Raw genomic sequence first — 21,653 nt, 5'->3', positions numbered from 1 at the left:
TTCACGCAAACCTGAGCAATGTCCAAAATTAATGCAATCAGCCCTTTCATTTCTTTGTCCCGAATGATTTTAGTATAACTTTCGTTGACGGGAAGAAAAATATAGTAATAAAACTAAGCAAGGCTTGACCTTCGAAATAAGGGTTTTCCAATAGGGATAATATGATTTCTATGTGTCGTTTCGGCCATTCTTATAATCTCATGATCTGTAATTTTTTTCATTATAGTTAGTAATGTTTACAAATTAATGATTTGTAGATTCCAAGACGTTCTCAAGAATCGGGACTGTCTCAAACCACAACCTGAAGGATTTTGAGAAGAGATTTGAGATTGCATCCGTATAAAATTGTTCTCACTCAAGAACTAAAGCCGTTGGACCACCGTAAAAGTCATGGATAAACTTGAAAACGATAACGATTTTTTAAGAAAATCATTTTCGCCGATGAGGCTTACTTTTATCTGAGTGATGCGGTGAATAAGTAAACCTGTCGATTCTGGTCCGAAGAAAATCTACAAGTTATTCATGAACAACCACTACATTTACCTAAATTGACAGTTTGATGTGGGTTTTGGTCTGGTGGAATCATCGATCCGTACTTTTTTTGAAATGAAGTTTGTGACACCGTTACTGTCAATGGAAAGCGGTATAGATCGATGATCACCAACTTTTTGTGGCCGCAATTGGAAGAAGTTGATCTTGACAACATCTAGTTCCAACAAAACGGGGCTACGTGCCACACAGCAGCTGTCAAAAATGCAAATGTTCAACAACAATACAACTAAAGAAAACTGAAGTAGAAAACAGCCTGCCTGCTACTGTTTAAAATGTTGTTATAAGTTGAAATTCCATACAAAAAATTCATATGTTAGCTTCACTTAAAATGTTACGCACAATAAATTTTTGGAGGAAATTCATTTAAAATATAACTTTAACCGGTAGATTTTTCGTCTTAGTATTCCAATACGGTTATGGAAATTGATTAGTTATGTATCTATGTTTCAAATAATATGGTGTTGATTATTATTCTCTCTAGGGTGAACATTTTGATTTAAGAACTGTAACTGTTTTGGATTATGATATTGGTTTAGTAGTTCAAAGAGTTGTTAACAAGATTCCTCTCAGATAGTTGTTACAAGGCGGCGAGAAACTATCTTCAAATTAGTGTAACTTGGTTGACTATAGCATTATTTTAATAATAAATAATTTTTGGTATTCATCTTTTTGGAATTAAGTGTAAACTTACTCTCCAAAGCTACTTATATGCCTTACTTTGGCAGACGCTGGAACAATAAATTGGTCTTTTAAATTGGTGTCGTATGTGTGATGCCATGATTGTTTTACAAAAGAGCCTGAACTAGCACATCTCTCCTCTGAAGTACTGAAATGTTTTTCTTTATTCTTGTTGAATTGTATTATAGATTTCTTCTCTTCAAATGTGAAATTTACAGATCTTGCGTCATTTGAGAAAACTGAAACATTTGAAACTTTTCGATGAGTGTTGGGTCGTGTATGACGTTTGTTCTTTAAGGAATAAAACGAGAAATGTTTGTTTGATTAGTCGTTAAAGATGTTGGTAATGCTTTGAATCAAATAAGACTGAAATATTCTAAGACTATTTAGATAAGTGATAATGGTCAGGACATATAATATTATCAAAATGCAAGTAAATCTTCTTATATTAAATATGTATAAGCAAAAATAAAATATACCATAAAGTATTTATAATTATTAATCATAAAAAAATATAAAGTAGTATATTATATAAATAATACTAGAAGAGTAACATATTAAAATATATATACATTTAAATAGCACTAGAAATTCGTTTGAACAGAAAACTAAGCTAAGATGAAATTGCTACAAATATTTAGTCTGTGTTTTCTATTGTCCAAAATGTAAAATATTTTCGACTATATACACACATCCATTTACAAAATTCATACAATAATGATAAAACCAATTTATTCAGTTTATTCACTTTATAACAGATAAATCAAACGGCAGTAGAGATACCGAAACCGAGCTTAACACAAACAACTCTTTTAAAGAGTTACAGCTTTTATCTACAATAAAAAGGTTTGAAATCGGGCTAAACTATCCCAAGCCCCATATAACAAATTTCAACACCTCAGAGTCAATGGCTAACTTTATACCGAAAATTACGATCAATTTGTAAAGTGATGCTTAAAATAGATTTTTTTGCATTCTTAACATGTACAATATACGGCAGTGAAATGATATTTAAAAATTCGAAATCGGTTTAAAGATACCATAGTTCGAAGAAGGAGCTGTTCGGAGCGCTGGGTGTACAGTCGGAGTCTTTAAGCGCGATTTTTTCAAAACTGGTTTTCCAAACTCTTTATGGTATCTCAAAAATAACTTGACCATATGACTTGAAAAATTGAAACAAGTAAACGCATGGAATGAACTATTATCAATCAAAAATTCTGAAAATTTCGATTTTATTATAGCAAAAAAAAAACGCAAAATTCGAAAATTCTTTTTAAATGTCTACCAAAAGCCCAATTTTTGATATATTAACTTGATATTCTCCATTTCGTGCATTTAGGCTTGCAGATTAAAACGCCGCTAATTTTTTTTTTTTGTTTCGGATAAGCCAATCAGCTGGAATCCTTGGAAAAGTGCGAGCCCATTTTTTCGAGACGGGGGTGTTCAGAACGCTGTAACTCATGGTCTACACAATATTATTAGCTCACAATTTATATATATACTACCGAAATATATGTTAATACATAAATATAGAAAAAAATCTTAATCTTACAACGTGTTAGTATTTGGAGCACAAGTTTTTGAAATTTCCCCGACAGTCTTTAACTGCCCCTTTTCCTGTCTCGTTGATCTCTTCACCCATACGCAACTGATCTCGACTTAAAAAGCACACCTTTTGTTTATTCTCTCAAAACTAACATAATTAAATTTAAAATCGATATCTCAAATAGCTTTTGCGTTACAGCCATTTAAAGGATAGTCGCTCAGTTCAACTCGGTCCACCAGTTTATTTTTAAAAGTGTTTTTCTCTAACAGTCCGTAACTAACTTAAATTTTACAATAAATACACTGTGAACTGCGTTAGCGCTTCTTCCACTGCGAGTAGGCTGAGTTAATAGCATGTGAATATTCTTTAGTCATTCGTAATTTTTCTACTCATGTAGTATATTAGAAGAAACTGATCGTCGTTGGTAGACTTTTGCAATAACACATCCCCGCAACCGTCTATTGAGGCGTCCATGTGTAACTCTGTTTATTACCTCTGAGTATTGTATAAATACCAAGCACCGGCTTTCGACCAGTGCTTTTTTAGGTAAATTAAAAGCATTTTCTTCCTGATATCCGATTTTAAATTAACAATTTTTTTCAGTCATGTCTGTTAGAGTTTTGGAAAATAATAGAATCATTTGCCATAAACTTTCTAAAATTACCTGTTAACCCCAGAAAGCTAAGAAGTTGTCTCGGCGGTTTCGGTTTGTAATTTAATACTGCTTCCATTTTTTCTAGTGATGCTCGGGCGTCTGGATCACAATGACATAATTGAGAAATTCAATATTTTTTTTCAAGAATTGACATCATTTAATGTTCAGCTGTAACCCGTAGTCTTAACATTTGTTGATTATTATTCAAAATTCTGTACTGCTTGCTCTTCGTCGTAGCCTGTCTTCGAATTATGGTGAAGCAAAATATCGTACTAAATCTCCAAAAACCTCGTTTATGTGCCTCTGTAAAACTCCCGGAGAATTGGACAACCCAAACGGGACATTACAAAATTGGTACTTTGCGTTACGAATGGGGTATATTTTCTGCAGGATTTCGCCACCGAAACGTGGAAAATCCGATTTTAAGTTAGCGATCTAATTGGTCTTTTTTGATCGGAAGAGGGAAACGATCTATAATGAGTACCTTGTTTATTTGACGAAAATCAATGCACAGTTTGTGTGATCCATCTCGTTTTATAACTAAAACAACTGGACTAGTGAAATCTAAATTTGACACCTCTATGTTATTATGCCGTCTTTTAGGCATTCGTCAATTTGATTATCAACGATGAGTATTTGTGACAAAGGCACATGGCGTGGTCTACAAAAAATTGGCGATTCATCACTGAAGACGACTCGCATTTATACCTCTGTTCTAGCTATCTTTATTGGTTTATATTCACATATTAGTTGGTGTACTTTTTGCTTAGCCGCTGCACTCGCTTTAACACCAATATCAAGTTCATATTTGTCAATCACTGTATTTATTTACATTAACGCCACTGATTTATTCTGTTTATAGTCCACCTAGATCTTTTTATACCCTAATCGGATTAGATATAGATATGACCCTATAACTATATGAATAATATATATATATTATATACAATATTATATAACTATATAAATGATCAGGATGATGAGACAAGTTGAGATCCGGATGACTGCCTATCGGTCCGTTTGTCCGTGCAAGCTGTAACTTAAGTAACAATTAAGATATCTAGGTAAAATTTGATACACGCGTTCTTTCACCATAAAAAATTCATTATTGTAGATGGGCGTAATCGGGCATTTTCCATGCCCACAAAACGCCATTAATCTAAAACCTATAAATTGCCATAACAAAACCGAAATAAAGATACCAATCTGTAATTTGGTACAACGAATCGCATCAAAAAGGGACACTTGTGGTTTGAAAATGTTTACAAAAGGGGAGGAAAGCCTCGTCCCTATTAGATTGAATGTATACTATATATCTTCTAAACCACTTAAGCTATATCACCCAGATTTGCACGGGACAAATCCTTTCGACACCTCTTACAACAGTTTGGGTAAGTCACAGATCTCCGCACCTACTCGACCAATTTCAACTAAATCGAAATCTAACAACAACCACGCCTACTTCCCATATAACATAATTTTAAATTTCATCTGATTCTTTCACCTTCCCGTATACAATTCAAGCACCAATGTATATATCGGGATAAAACTTTGAACATATAGTGCCGTTAATGAATTTCAAGTATGAAAATTGTCAAAATGTGATCATAACTGTTCAAGCGGCCAGATACCAAAGTTGTGCGTGTGGCTGACTTTTTCCAGAAAATATCGATCAATGAGTGAGGTATATAAATGAAATTTCGAGAGAGTCCTTTTCTGATAACAGTATACTTCTACAAGTACAAGTATGTCAAAAATGAGTTCAATCGGATCAACATTTTCCTTAGCCTCCGTATACCTAATAGAAAGAATTTTGAACTTCTGACTTACCTTATACCGCATATATCGGCAAATATGTTAGGTAACTAAATAAAGTTGAGTGGGCATGTTTGCTTAATAGCAGTGCATCTGTGTGCCTAAAATGAATTAAATCGGGGGAAGACTTGCTCAAGCCCCCATATTACTAATATCAGGATTTTCAAACATTCGTTAGACTCTACTCTCTATCCTGTATAGTGATTTCCGACTTTCCAGCTGACTTTAAACCGTTTAGGTTGGTCAAAATGTGTGGTAATTCAATGAAATTAAATTGATAAGTTTTCTAAAAGTTATGTAGTTTAGCACTTATTATGAATGGAATTGGGTAAGCCCTTGGCCCAAACTTCATATCCCTAATAAATAAAATACTAAAATTAACATAACTTAATAAAATAAAAAATTTAATTGTATTCCATTCTCGATTTCATCGAATAATGAATTTTCTCGCAACATTCTTTAATATAAAGTTTTTCCGGCACCTGAAAGCCCTACCCGGCTTTGATCCTTGCAAGTTGCAAAAGTATAAAATGTTCGGTTACACCCGAACTCGGCCCTTCCTTTCCTTTTTATACTCTTGAAACATGTTGCTACAGGGTAAATTAGTTTTGTTAACCTAACGGTTTTTTTATCATCTAATCTGTAAAATCTAATCAATCAGGATGACTAGACGATTTGAACTCTGGGTGTCTGTCCGCCCGTGCAAGCTGTAACTTAATTAGAAATTAAGATATTTTGATGAAACTTGTTACTCTGTTCTTTGGCATGAAAAGGAGTTTGGTGTTGTAGGAGCGCGTAATCGGACCACTGCCACGCCCACAAAACGACAATAATCGAAAACATATTAATTGCCATAACTAAGCAGCAAATTATAATACAAAACTCTGATTTGGTACAACGAATCACATTAAATAGGGGGGGTTTGAAGATCTTTATAAACCACCACTTAACAGGTTTAATGTATATATCTCCCAAACCATTCGAGCTATATAACCCAAATTTGCCAAACCAAACTTTTCGACAATTCGTACGACAGATGAATAGACTAAATCGGGTGAGAGCCTACTTCCCTTGTAACGGTTTATTTTTTTAAATATAACTAAATGTGCGATAAATCAATAAAAAAATGCATCAGAGACATTAAATTTTACATCCGAAATGTTACAAAGAGGTTTTATAGGATCCGATGTCATGGCCGATGGGCGTGGTACCGCCTACATTTAGGGAAATCACATAAATCCGGAACTACTCGACCAATTTTCACCAAATTCGGTACATAACATTACTGTAACATTTCAATAGTATAGTGTAAAAATGCGCCAAAAATTATCGGATTACAACCACGCACACTTCAATATAGCAAAATTTTAATTTTTTAGCTGATTCTTTCTTTTCCAGCAAACAAATCAAGAACCAGTGAATATATCGGGATAAAACATTGCACAAATATTGCCTTTGAGAAATACCATCTCAATTCTACAAAATTCCAAAATCGGTTCATAACTGCTAAAGCCGCCAGTGCTGGTGTCTAGTGCTAGCTTTTTAGCGCAAGCAAGGGTCATTTTGTGAGATATATTAGGTAAAGTAAAAAGTTCGTTCGGTTTTTTATTGATTTTTCAAAAGATGATAACTTTGTGTATATTTGTCCGATTTAAGTCAAATATGGGCCGTTTTGTTCGTAAGTACTTGTTGCCAACGAGATGCCAACCTCATTATACCCCTCTCGTAGAAGGCTGCGTCCCTATTGGCAAAATCTCGGAGAGCTAATTTTCACAGGCCTTTCTTGAGGCCAACTTCGCACCATTAAGCGCGTTCGCCATGGACAGGAAAATATGGTAATCACTAAGTGCCGGACTATAAGGTGGGTGCATTAGGACCTCCCATCCGAGCTCCCGGAGCTTCTGGCGCCTCTTCTGGATGAGTGCTGCCTTCAAGCGGTCTAGTTGTTGGCCATGATTTTATCGCAATTTTCGACGACAGGCCTCCCGACGCGTGGTGCATCTTTGACATCGAAATTACCGGAACGGAACCTAGCAAACCACTTTTGTGCCAAACGTTCGTTTACAGTATCGGGCCTATAAGCTAAATTAATTTTTTCAGCCGCTTTGGCTGCTTTTTCGCCTTGATCGAAGAAAAATTGTAAAATATAGCGAATTTTCTCTTTGCTGGTGTCCATCTTTGACGAGCGCTCACAACGAACTGAGTCAATCAATCGAAAAAATGTTAAGCACAAACTTTTAGCGCGAATAAACACGTTTTCAGCGCCTTATAGTATGACATGATGTGACACGTAACACTAGTACTATGGACAATAACGCCATCTCTTAAATAAAAACCGAACGAACTTTTTACTTGACCTAATATTGTTGCAATACGGAAAGAGTGACTTTCTGATGATAGACCTGTATGATAAAAATGGATATGGAAAAATGGACGCATATATCGGCAATTCTGTAAAATATCAATAAAATTAAGTGGGTGTGTTTTTATATAAATGGTGCATCTTTGATTTTAAAATAGTAAAACGGGTGAAAACCCCAGTTATATGATAATAATTTTCAAACATCCGGTTTACTTTACTCCTTATATATTATTGATGGTATGTGAGGTATCTTAATGAAAAAGGGACGATTTTATTCTCTTAATAGTATGTTGTCAACACAATATACCTAATATAAGATTTTCAAACCTCCGGTTGGCCTTATACCATAAATAATAATCAATATGTAAGATATTTTAGCAAAACTAACTGAACGTACAATATTGAATAAACTATAGTTTAATGCCAGAAATACCTATATGAATTTATCCCAACTCCAGTATGCTAAATATATACATACCGTACATAGATACATATGTATGTATATGGATTTTCGTTATTCTAATAAACCTTATGCCGAACATATCGTCCAGTGTGTAAGTAATATTATATGTTTAAAAAATTGCTTGAAAATATGAGCCAATCCTTTTCTCTATCCTTAACATTAAAAGTAAAAACACACTTTTAAAGCACTTCAAACTAAGAAGTGAAAAATAGTTATTGTGATAAAAGCGGGGGGTGAGGGATCTATTTATGTTTCGTTCATTTTTATTTCTTCTAACCGCAAAGAATATAGTTCAAATACTATTTCACTTAAAACAAGAAATGTAGTTAATTCATAAACATTTTATAATAAATAGAAAAAATATGGTGTAAAAAAATTACGGGTACTTAAAACTTTCTGATATATTAGGGAATTCCCGTCATACATATATTTTTTTCATGTTTATAGCGGGATTTCTAAATATTGTCCTACCAAATTCATAGCAAATACCTTGCAAGCAAAATGTGAGACCACCATCCCAACATACAAATGAACTATGCAACATGCTCCAAGTGTCGCTTAGCCGAACCGCACAAACATTTGCGAAACTTTTGTGAAAAGGAAATTTAACTATAGCATTCGTGAAAAATCGTCTTTTTGATTACGAAATAAAACTAAGAAGTGCAAATGAAAACACTAGTACCAAAGTTCGGTAAAAAAAAATAATCAAACATTTAGTAGTGAAAAAAAAAATTATTTTCGATAGCAAAACAAAGTTTAAGAACTTCAAATGAAGTCACTTAAGAAGGATTGGTTTATTTGGAAACGAATTCATAATGAGAAGAACGAAAAGCCAAGTAAGCCTAAATTGATAGGTTCGCATTTATGATCAGAAACAATTTAGGAGTGAATAGTAAAGGAACTAGCTCATTTATTCTTAACTCTGGGGCTACTGATAATCTGATCAAAGATAAAGAGGGTGAGGGTGAGGGTTCTCAGTAAAAACCACGCCACGACTAATTATGACTTTTCGATGCTGTTAATCAAACAAACGGTAGATACACTCTCTACCCTTTGGGCGAATCTTCTGGGTGTGACTCTTATCGAGTTTCACAATCTTGAAACCGAAAATTCAGAGAAGGGACATATTGGATTTCATGCCCGTTTACAACTCATATTTATATATATATTTTTATTTACATATATATTTTTGAATACATATAATTAGTGTGTCTTTTTTTAAATCATATCACTCTTATTGGCAGACCCTTTATATATATCATCATCTGCGATAAATGTATATATATATATATTTATATATATGTATTTCTTAATTACTGTGATTATATAAGGTCAAGTAAAAAGTTCGGTTTTTATCTAAGAAATGGCGTTATTGTCCATAGTACTAGTGGTACGTGTCGCATTGACTCATCACGTTGTGAGTGCTCGTCAAAGATGGACACCAGCAAAAAGAAAATTCACTATATTTTACAATTTTTCTTCGATCAAGGCGAAAAAGCAGCCAAAACGGCTGAAAAAATTTATTTAGTTTATGGGCCCGATACTGTAAACGAACGTGTAGCACAAAAGTGGTTTGCTAGGTTCCGTCCGGTAATTTCGATATCAAAGATGCACCACGCGTCGGGATGCCTGTCGTCGAAAATTGCGGTAAATTCATGGAAATAGTGGAAACATACCGTCACGTGAGCACTTATTTAATTGCTGAGGAACTAAAGATAAGCCAAAAAACCGTTTGAAACCATTTGCACAACCTTGGATTCAAAAAGAAGCGCGATGTTTGGGTGCCACACGAACTAACGCAAAAAAACATGATGGACCGAATTTCCATTTGAGAATCGCATCAAAATCGAACCGTTTCTGAAGCGGATTATGACTGGCGATGAAAAATCGGTCACTTACGACAACATCGAGCGCAAACGGTCGTGAACGGTCAAGCGGCCCAGACGGTGACCAAGACCGGATTGAAGGCCAGGAAGGTTTTGCTGTGTGTTTGGTGGGATTGGCAAGGAATCATCTACTACGGGCTCAATTTGGCCCTCTACTGCCAACAACTGGACCGCTTGAAGGCAGCACTCATCCCGAAGAGGCCATCTGAGATCAACAGAGGCCGAATTGTGTTCCATCAGGACAACGCCAGGCCACACACGTCTTTGGTAACGCGCCAGAAGCCCCGGGAGCTCGGATGGGAGGTCCTAATGCAGCCACCTTATAGTCCGGACCTGGCACCAAGTGATTACCATCTTTTCCTGTCCATGGCGAACGCGCTTAATGGTGAGAAGTGGCATCTCGTTGGCAAGAAGTTTAGGAACAAAACTTGGCATATTTGACATAAATCAATAAAAAACCGAACCAACCTTTTGCTTACCTAATAAATTCATTAAAGTGGCCATTACGACTTCTATTGCGGTACTTTTTCCATTAAATCAAGTCGTATGTCATGGATAGCACGTTCAGTATTGACTTCTAAAGCGTCAAGAGAGTCAAGTTTATTACTAAAGACCAATTACGGTTGTTGCACGTGCTGTTTGGCAAGATTAACTTCTTCCAGTTGCGCCCATAAAAAGTTGGTTATCATCGATATATACCGCTCTCCATTGACAGTAACGGTGTCACCAGCTTCTTTTCGAAAAAAGTACGCAACGATGATTTCACCAGACCGAAAACCACATCCAACTGTCCGTTTAGATAAATGTCATGGTGGTTCATGAATAATTTCTAGATTTTCTTCGCACCAGAATCGACAGGTTTACCTATTTACCGCATCACTCAGATGAAAGTGAGCCTATCGGAGAAAATGATTTAATTAAAAAAGCGTTATCGTTTTCAAGTTCATCCACGACTTTTGCGGTGGTCCAATGGCTTTAGTTCTTGAGTGAGAACAATTTTATACCGATGCAAACCCAAATCCTTTCTCAAAATCCTCCAGCTTTTGATTTCAGACAGTCCCAACTCTTGAGTACGTCTTACAAACAACAAATCAGCAACACTTGCCTGAACGGCAGTATATTTCCATTATCTCGAGCGGATCTTTGTTCCTATTGGCACTTGAACATTATATAAAGAAAATGTATACTCAAAATTTTGAACAATTCGACGATAACGAGAACAGGTGGACGATTATTTCGCCCATGCAATGTAAAAGCGCAAAAGTTGCCCAATTGAACGATTATTTTGATAATAAAATTTAATAATTTGTAAATGGTGCTGTTTCGTATATCTTTCCATGATGAATTTGTAAACATTACTGAACACAATGAAAAAAATTGCAGATCATGACATGTCAAAAGTGGCCGAAACGAAACTTAAAATGCATATCATCCCTATTGGAAACCGCGAGAAGGTAGAAATATTATAAAGCCGTAAGCAATTTTCAAATCAAACAAAATCGATGAAATACTTCTTTGCACTAACGAGGACATTCAAATCAAGAGGAGTATGTACATACAAAAAACCTCGCTTTATTATGTAAAAATTTCGTTGAGCCTTTGATATATGGGTCCCTAAACGTAGCGACATTGGGTATGAAACACTTCGCGTTTCTCATATACCGTCTTTATTTTGATGATAGAAGCACTAGAGAAAGTGGGAAAATAACTTATAAATATGCTCCGATAAGGAATATTTGTGAAATTTTCATTAAACAGTGCACAGATCTATTTATGCCTAGCTCAAATGTGATGATAGATAAGCATTTAAAGGATAGTGTCCATTTAGGATGTATATGGCGCGTAAGGAAGCAAGGTATGGTATTAAGATAGTATTAGTGTGCGACAGCAGGGCTAAATATAAAATATGTTCGATGCTACCCCATATTTGGGAAAAAGTTACGACATTCCTGCAGGCGAGCCATAGTGTTTTACTATAGTAATCAAAACTATACACGGGTCCAACAGAAATGTAAACGTATATAATTGATTTACATACATAAGTTCAACTGAACAGATTCTTTCCGAACCATAAACATAAATTATCATTACTTGAGAAGATCAGAAGCAATAAAAAATAAATTCCCGAAGAATTCAAGCATAATCTCTCTCGCCATGCTGGCACATCCGTGTTTGCATTTCATGATTAGCTAACACTTGTTAGATATAAACCAAAGTCAAACAAACCTGTTATCTTGATCTCACCTACCATTGATGCTGATTCCAAAAAACCAGAAAGCATTGAATCGCTGGCCCCTTTGTGTGTTTTACGGAATGACCAATATGGCCATACTAAACAGTTACATTCTCTACGCTTCCAATTGTGAAGAACTTAAAATAAAGCCAATGACTCGACGAGATTATATGGAAGCCGTAAGCAATAATTTATGCAACAATCAGGCTAGATGAAAAATACTCGCTGCAAAAACGAGTACGTGAGGCAATAAATGACGCCACCCACACTTTTGACCAGGGGGATTAAGAGAACCAGATATAAAAAGAGAAAAGGTCTATGTGCAGGTATTGTCCAACAAGCAAAAGGCGCAATACTACTAATTATTGCGCTAAATGCAAAAAATTGTACTGTCTAGAACATAGGTCACCCAATTGCTACGAATTTAGTATACTTGTAAAACTCACTTGTTCTCGGGGCTAAGTTCAGATGTAACCGAACATTTTATACTCTCGTAAAGTCAAATGGTATACTCGTTTTAGAGTTCTTTGTGGATCTTGCCGCCTTCTACTATGTTGACCGATAGAAGACAATTTTTGGTCACATACCACCTTTAATCGTATTATTCACGCAAAGTATTACGCCGATATAATAATTGTTGCTTGATTTGCATACTGGAAAGTAAAAAAATCAGATGGAATTTAAAATGGTATTATATGGAAAATAGGCGTGGTTGTGATCCGATTTCGCCCAATTTCGTACTATAACATGAATTTGGTTATTATAGCTTTAGCAGATTAAAAGATTCGCATATTAAACCTATTAGGGGGCGGGACCACGCTCATTTAAAAAAAATTAAACTGCAAATGCTCCTCCCTAATGTGATCCTATATACCAAATAACAATCTTGTATCCTTTTGTGGAGCTTAGTTATGGCAATTTATTTGTTTTTGATTAATGGCACTTTGTGGGCGTGGCAGTGATCCGATTAATCCCATCTGCAATACCGACCGTCTTGCGGTACCAAGAAACATATGTACCAAGTTTCAAAGAGATATTTTAAATTTTACTCAAGTTACAGCTTGCACAGATGGACGGGCGAACGGACAGACAGTCACCCGGATATCAACTCATTTCTTCATCCTGATCATTTATATATAATATATATGACCCTATGTCTTACTCGATTAGTTTTAGGTGAACAAAACTATCATATTCTGTAGCAACAAGTTGAGAGAGTATAAAAACAGCCTCGCTTTATTTTTAGGTACGAATAGTCCAGTCATTTAAGCTTAAATTAGGTAAGAATCTCGGAATTCAGATACCCAGCTGTAAGTCTGTAAATACTTGTATATTGACACCCTAAAAGTTGTCTCAAAACCTATATATGGTAGGGTGTACGCAACTATTAAATTTCAAGGTCAACGGTTACAAAAATCGGGTTTTCGCGCTTTTTTTGTTATTTCCTATGGGTTTTTTGCTATTGGTATTTATTATCAATATTGTAGAATACAAAATTCTCTACAAATTTTGTTAAAACATTTTTTTCATACGGTGAACCGTTTTCGAGATAGAGGGCTTAGAGCGCGAATTAGGTCGAATGTACCGGCAGAAACCAAAAAAAACAATTATTTGATTGTTTTGAATGGTTATACTTTATTTTACATTCTCCCTGTGTGATATTACAATTATTCGCTTATATTCTACAATAATGCTTACTTAGCTAAATATGCGATTTGGTAATGCGAATGAATTTGAAAGTTGAGAATACAATTAGGAAATACGGGTTGCTGACACTTTGTGTTTACGTTGCTAAAAATGCATTTGTAGTCAATCTGACGAAATCGGAATTATTGGAGCAATTGAGTCATTGGCTCCAACAAACTTGTAGTTTGTCATCATTGCTTATTTTGGTTTTGGAACGTTGCGGTGACGTAACCCCTCCCCCTCTTGATTGGAGACTCCCCTGAGTTTCCATAAGTATATTAATGTCTGAAACTTTACGATTTTTAAAAATGTAAAAGTAAAATATTACGGCAAAAATTATTGCAACGATAATGACAGTAGTAGCGAATGTTGTCCAAATTATTGGCTTATGTGTATTTCTGTGATATTCCAATTCTTTTATTTTATTTATATTTTCGATTTGTTGCACCATTAATTCTTCGAATGTCAGTTTGGTTTTAACGTTATTAACTTTGAAATTATTAGGTATTATAAAATGTTCTTCCAATTGAATTCTCGTATTTTCAAAAATATTTTCATTAATTTTTACATTGCAATTGTTAAATATTACTAAATTATGGCCCGATATATGCAGAGTTCTTTGATCACATGTACTATTAATGAATGTTTTTCCATAATTTTTTAATAACAATAATCCGTCTTTTATTGCAATTAACTCTGTTTTATTATTTCTTATACTTTCACAATTGTTTCTTAGGATACATAGGTTTGATTCTTTTAGTTTCTTTACATTTATATTTTCTTGAAATGAATAATATGTATTATATATTTTTACAACTTCTTCTGTACTGAACATTAACTCTTGTGATATATTATTAGGAAGTGGTGAAAACATTGATTTTCTAACATTTATAATTTCATTAGGTATTTGAATAACAAAAATTATTTTACTATTTTTATACTGTGCTGTGTATAACTTTATATTTTGTAATTTAAACATGTCTATATCGTATTTTATGATTTCTTCTTTTGTTAAAATATTTTCATTCATTATATTGAGCCTAGAAGCGGCAATATTATATTGTAATTGATCAATTTTGTCTTTTAAGATTCTTACTTTTAACAATAAATCGAAATAAATGAGTTGTTTCTCCAAGCGTCTATTTTCTACGCCTAGTCCGTTTATACTAGCTTCAATTTTTTTTCTATCGTCTTTTATTGTCTTTTTAATGTCTGTAAATGTTTTATTGAAAAAGTTATTTATTTCTATATTTCTATTTAAATTAGAAATGGCTCTATGATTGTTCTCGTCTATTACTTTAAGATGTTCCTCTATTTCCGTTCTGTCCTGGTCATCCATTGTCCCATATAACCATTTCATTCCTGTTCCTACTATATTGACAAGTCATCTTTTGTTTCTATGTGTTACGAGTGTTTGCATTTTGTAAATAAGTGTGTTCAGTTCGTTATGCAGGTAGTCGTAGTTTTCGTTGTGTGTTAAAATTTCAATGTTTGATTCTAAGGTGTTTATAATATTTTTTATTTCGGATAGGTCTATGATGTGTAATATTGTGTTGAATTATGAATTAAATTTATGTTTTCTAAAAAGATTTCTGTGTAGCCTTCGTTGCTTTCGATTTTTTCTACGATGAGTGTAGCCTTAATTGTCTATGGTGGTGTTATTAGTGTGAAAAGCATTATTGTCCAGAGTACCTGAAAATTTGGTTGGTCTTTTTATATTTGCTGGGTGTATATTCTCTAAGTGTAACTTCCTATATTTGGGTTCATTTTTATGCCTAAGTGCTCCGTAATTCCTAACATATCCTTCTTCATTTTTTTTGTGTCCTCTATAAGTTTTTGAATTTTTTCTTTGCTTACTTTTCCATCTATGACCTCGGTTGGTTTGCATTTTATATTTGAGTGAAAGGAGTTCTAAGCTTTTATACATTTTCTCTTGAGTTGTCAGTCTGGGTTCTTCTATTTCTAAAATTCTCATCTTTTCGCCTAAAGAACTGTGAAACCTTTCAATGTCGGCATTCCCTGTATGGCTATTTGGTTTTGTATAGATAACCTCGATTGATTGTTCGTTTAAAAAATCTTTAATGTTTACTGAGTTGAATTCGTTGTCCATTATAAACTTTCTTGGCTTTCCTTTTAGTGAAAAATATAGCCGTAGTTTTTCTATTATGGTGATACGATTTCGATCATCCAAGTACAGTATTACAGCGTGTTTAGAAAATTGGTCAATGAACGTTAGGAAACTGTGTTTTTTGTTAATATAAATGTCTACGTGAACTATCTGATTGCATTCACTTGGGGTTTCTATATACTTAAATTTTGGTTTAATCGGCCTTCTGTCATATTTTGCCCTACTACATATGTCACAATTGTTAATATATTTTTGAATCAGTTTCTTCAGGTCCTTATAGTATATTGCTCTCTTCAGCCCTTTATAGTTTTCTACTATTCCGGCGTGTCCTGTTTCCTTTTTGTGGTAGTTCGCTAACCACTTATAGGTTTCTTGTTCGGTTTCTAAGTCTACAGCGTGATACGAACATTTGTAAAATTTTATGCTTGCTGGGAAGAGTTTTAGTAATTTCTGCTGAACCTTGTTGTATTCGCTATCTGGTAATTCTGAAAAAATGCCTACTTTTCCGTTTTTTAGGAATCTTCTAAATATATCTGCCATATTATTTCCATCTATATCTTCCTGATTTAAGAAAATTTTGCGTTTTAAATTTATGATTTTTATTTCCTGACTTTTGTGTTGCGTAAGTATTATTTGTGTGTGGAAACGATTTACTACTGTGTCTAGAATGGGGAAATGGTCGTTTTGCTCCTCCACTTGCGAATGTATAGTGGCATAGTACCACTAATGTTGTCTTCTTCTATTGAGGGATCCTGATTGGTATTGTTATGAGTTGTGTTATCAGATATTGCATTGATTTCGCCAGTATTTACGTCTAGTCTGCTCAAAAAGTCTGCTACTTTATTTTGTTTTCCTTTGACATAACTTATATTAAAGTCATACTCGCCCAATTTTAAAAGCCATCTCTGGAGTCTCGGATTTATGTCCTTGCCATTGTATTTGGACTTAAGCCAAACCAACGGTTGATGATCTGTTTCCAATTCGAATTTTCTGCCATAAACGAAAGGCCTAAAGTAATTTACTGCCCAAACTATTGCTAGGCGTTCTTTTTCTATGGTGGCATATCTTTTTTCATGTTCATTCAGTGTTCTACTAGCGAAACTGACTGGATGATTATCTTGGAGTAAGACAGCTCCGATAGCATGATTACTTGCGTCGGTGGAAATTTTAAACTTTTTATGGAAATCTGGGTATTTTAATATGGGTGGGTTTACTAAAAGATATTTTTAATTTTTCAAATGAGTCGACATATTGTGGGTCTTTCAAATTTATTTTGATGTCTTTCTTTAGATATCTAGTCAAGCCGTAGGCAATTTTTGCATAGTCCTTCACGAATTTCCTAAAATATCCTGTGATACCTAGAAAAGATTTTATTTGCCTCTGTGTTTTTGGTAATTGGGGTTTTGAATGGCCAGTATTTTTGCTGTGCCTGGTTTAACTCCCTCTGTAGTCAATACGTGCCCTAAATATTCTGTTGTTTTAGCGAAGAAGTTACATTTATCTATTTGTAATTTTAAATTATGTTTTCTCAACCTTTCGAAAACTTTATTTATGCTTGTTACATGCTCTTCTATAGAAGTGCTAAATATTAGGATATCGTCTAGGTATACGACGCATATCACGCCAATTAAATCTCTTAAAATCGAGTTCATTAATCGTTGAAAGGTTGGCGGGGCATTCTTTAATCCGAAAGGCATCTTTTTGAATTCGTAATGCCCAAACGGTGTGGAAAATGCCGTTTTCTTTCGGTCATTTTCATTTATTAGGATTTGGTGGAATCCTTTTGCTAAGTCGAGTGTCGTGAAGTACTGAGCTCGGCCTAATTTTTCGAGAATAGTTTCTATGTTTGGCATTGGAAACTTATCGTCTACTGTAACTTCGTTCAGTTTCCTGTAATCAATAACGATGCGCCACTTTTTTTGTGCTGAATTATCTAATTTTTTGGGCACAATCCACAAGGGTGAATTATAAGGTGAGTTACTCTCTGTGATTATACCGTGATCGAACATTTCGGCTATTTGCCTTTTTATTTCCTGCTTGTGTATTTGGGGTCACCTGTATATTTTGGAATATATGGGTTTATCGGTTGTTGTAACTATTTCGTGCTGTATTGTGTGGGCATGGGATAGTTTTTGCCCTTCCTGAAAGAATAAATCGCTATTTTTTGATATGATAGTTTTGAGGTATTCTGCTTCTTCGGAATTCGTATCCTCTCTAATTAACTTTTTATAAAGTTTTTCGTCGGCATTAATTATTGTTTCTAGTGCATGTACTTCGTTGATATTAAATGGGCATGTACTAACGAATTTCGTTCGTATGTTATTGATTTCAAGGTATTCGTCCTCGAGGTTTATATGTGCCTTTAAGGGTGTAAGGATATTATTTCCTTTTATCCCTTCAAAATTTTTTGCCTTGAAACCTGTGAGCTTCCAGCTCATTAGGTTTTCGTCATTAAATTCTTTCGGTAATTCCGTTATAATTTCATATTTAACTTGTGTTTGCCCGCTTAAGGTATTAAATGTAAAAATATTTTCTAGTTTTACTCGCTTATATTGCGGTAAACAGGATTTGTTTAATAATGATGTCGTTGAGCCAGTGACTAGTAAACATCTAATTTTATCTTTGCCTATAATGAGTTCTATTATTAACTCTCATTTGTCTGGATAAATGATCGGGTTGCCTATATTGCCTGGAGAAGCGATCGTGTTGTCCTGAGTTATAATTGTTTTGTCTATATTGTCCAGAAGAACGGTCTTGTTGTCCTGAATTATAACTGTTTTGGCTGTGTTGTCCTTGGGACTGATCTTGTTGGCCTGAAGTTCTAAAATTCTGCCTAAATTGTATTGAGGTACGTGGCTGTCTATTGTAGTTATTATCGTATCGTGAAATTAAACCTGTTTCTTCGAGTGTATAATAAGCTTCCCTCAGATTATTTATATTCCTACTATGAATGATACTACTCAATGTGGGGTCTATGCCGTTCAGAAATGTTTTTAGAATTAGTGATTCATTGACGCTAGGAGAAAACTCTACAGGTTTTGTTTGATCGAATTCGTACTTATTGTTTAACTTATCTAAAATAAACTTTAAAGTATTGTAATAATTACTCACGTTGGTATATTTGGTGCGAATGGCTTGGTTGTAAAGCCCATGATATGTTTCCTTGACTCCGAAGTTTTTTATTAATTCCGCTTTAATTTCGTTCCATGTTGCAGATGGACCCAGTGTCCTGATGACTTGAAGCGCTGCTCCCTGAATTTTGGTCCAGATGTGTCTCTCGAATATGAACTGCTTAAGCGCTGGGTTGTCATCGAACAGAGGAAGAATAATTTCGACTTCTCTCAAGAAGGATGAGAGATCGTATTCTTTGTTTATGCCATAGTAGGGTTTAGTCCTTGCGGCTTCCTTTATAAGCTCTGTTGCCGGGTCTTGGTTGGCCATTTTTAGTTATATATTTCACTTATTTGGTTTTTTATATATTTTATATATATTTTACTTATATAAATTTTATTTCTATATATATTATTTCTTTTTATTTTGTTTTTCACTAGGATATAATTTTGATTATTGTCCTTTCACTATATTTTTTCACTCGGACTAAATTTTGATTGTAGTCCTTTTGTACTTGTATATCTTAGGATATATTTTCCGCACTGGACATAACTTCGGTTAGTGTCCTTTCTTATGTTTTTTCACTCGGACTAAATTTTGATTGTAGTCCTTTTGTACTTGTATATCTTAGGATATATTTTCCGCACTGGACATAACTTCGGTTAGTGTCCTTTCTTATGTTTTTTCACTCAGACTAAATTTTGATTGTAGTCCTTTTGTACTTGTATATCTTAGGATATATTTTTCGCACTGGACATAACTTCGGTTAGTGTCCTTTCTTATGTTTTTTTTTAACTCGGACTAAATTTTGATTGTAGTCCTTTTGTACTTGTATATCTTAGGATATATTTTCCGCACTGGACATAACTTCGGTTAGTGTCCTTTCTTATGTATCTTTAGACACATTAGTTTTTTTTTTTTTTAACCGACTGCGCCAATTAGGTCGAATGTACCGGCGGGAACCAAAAAATTATTATTATTTGATTGTTGTGAATGGTTATACTTTATTTTACATTCTCCCTGTGTGATATTACAATTATTCGCTTATATTCTACAATAATGCTTACTTAGCTAAATATGCGATTTGGTAATGCGAATGAATTTGAAAGTTGAGAATACAATTAGGAAATACGGGTTGCTGACACTTTGTGTTTACGTTGCTAAAAATGCATTTGTAGTCATTCTGACGAAATCGGAATTATTGGTGCAATTGGGTCATTGGCTCCAACAAACTTCTAGTTTGTCATCATTGCTTATTTTGGTTTTGGAACGTTGCGGTGACGTAACCGGTCACAGCATCACTTCAGGTCAACTGGTGCCTCCGATCAATAACGCGCCATATATAGTTGATGAACTATCGATAAATCAATGATTATAAATATTTGTCAATTTTTATTAAATATTATATTATATTTTATCATTTTTTCCTAACCTATCCACTTTTTATTCAGTATTAATTTATTTAACAACACTTACCTGCCCATGAAATTGCAGAATTTTTAATGAAAATATAGGAATTATATTTGAATTTAAACCTTATTATTATTAATAACTTCCTACATGATAAAAAAAAATTAAAACAATTTATTAAAAAATAACATTCAATACATTTATTTTTATTAAAAGTAAAAAAATGGAATAAAGGGTACAAAAACTACAATTTATAATTGTAATCATCTTCTTCCTCTTCATCGTCGTCTTCCGGCTGCTGGTAAATTTCAAACTGGTCTTCATTATCGCCTTCAACGACATTTGTTTCAAGTTCTTCCATGATTTCGGGGTCAAAAGTTCCATCTTCGTTAATGTCGCTCTGATATGGTAGAGCATTGAGCCAAGCTTGCCCATTACATTGGCCACAAGCTAAAGAGCATTGCAAGCCCGCTTTCCTGCATCCGCATCGCGAACCACAACCACTCTTGCAGTTGCAGAAAATTGTATTTAGCAAATGTTCTGGAGCAGGTGGTAAAATTGTCATGACAGGCTCCATAAAATCGTTTCGCATTGCCCAACCCCATACCTGGGGTTCTAAATCATGCCCACACCAAGTTTGAACTTGATAATATACACGTTCGAAATGTTGATGAGCAGCTGTACTTGTTGGTGGAATATTTGAAAGCTGCACAGGTTTATTAAGTTTTGTAGACTTGACGTAATGCATATAACGAAGATGATCGAGACTTTTCACAGAATTCGGAGCATTATAGACTGCCAAGAAGGTTTGAGTTCCAGTCTCTAATAATCTCTGGGCCGAAAAATTTTCTTCCTCAAATGCTGCAGCTAGTTCATCCAAATTGGTCAGTTTCTCAAAAACTTTTAAAAATGTTTTTTTTCCCTTTTTAAAAAGCTCAGAAGTTGTGTCACATCCACCTAATGCGTGCAGAAATAATATATGTGTTTTGGAATGAGGATACTTATCAAAACTTTTAGTCGAGTATATCTCAGTTTTTACATTGCCTTTCCCAACTTTTTTAAAGAAAATTTCTTGTTCGTAAGACAGTGTACGCCCAATTAAAATGATGAGTAAATCAATATCTTGAC

At 34.3% G+C, this 21,653-nt stretch overlaps 1 protein-coding gene across 12 annotated transcripts in view; it reads right to left on the bottom strand.

Annotated features, from left to right (window-relative positions):
- Window positions 1–21,653, bottom strand: part of Ndae1 (Na[+]-driven anion exchanger 1) — a 710,325-nt gene that overhangs the window by 254,812 nt on the left and 433,860 nt on the right. For 11 of the 12 annotated variants that reach the window (XM_070106543.1, XM_070106544.1, XM_070106542.1 and 8 more), the window contains one exon: window positions 1,244–1,521. In XM_070106543.1, coding sequence (XP_069962644.1) covers window positions 1,244–1,521 — 278 coding nt within the window. Of the gene's footprint in view, window positions 1–1,243; window positions 1,522–21,653 lie in introns of those variants that run through there. The other variant, XM_070106550.1, reaches the window with a different exon arrangement.

Source organism: Bactrocera oleae, chromosome 3, assembly GCF_042242935.1.
Source record: "Bactrocera oleae isolate idBacOlea1 chromosome 3, idBacOlea1, whole genome shotgun sequence".
Lineage (NCBI taxonomy): Eukaryota > Metazoa > Arthropoda > Insecta > Diptera > Tephritidae > Bactrocera > Bactrocera oleae.
Note: the sequence above shows the minus strand (reverse complement) of the source record. Positions and strands in the feature narration are given on the sequence as shown.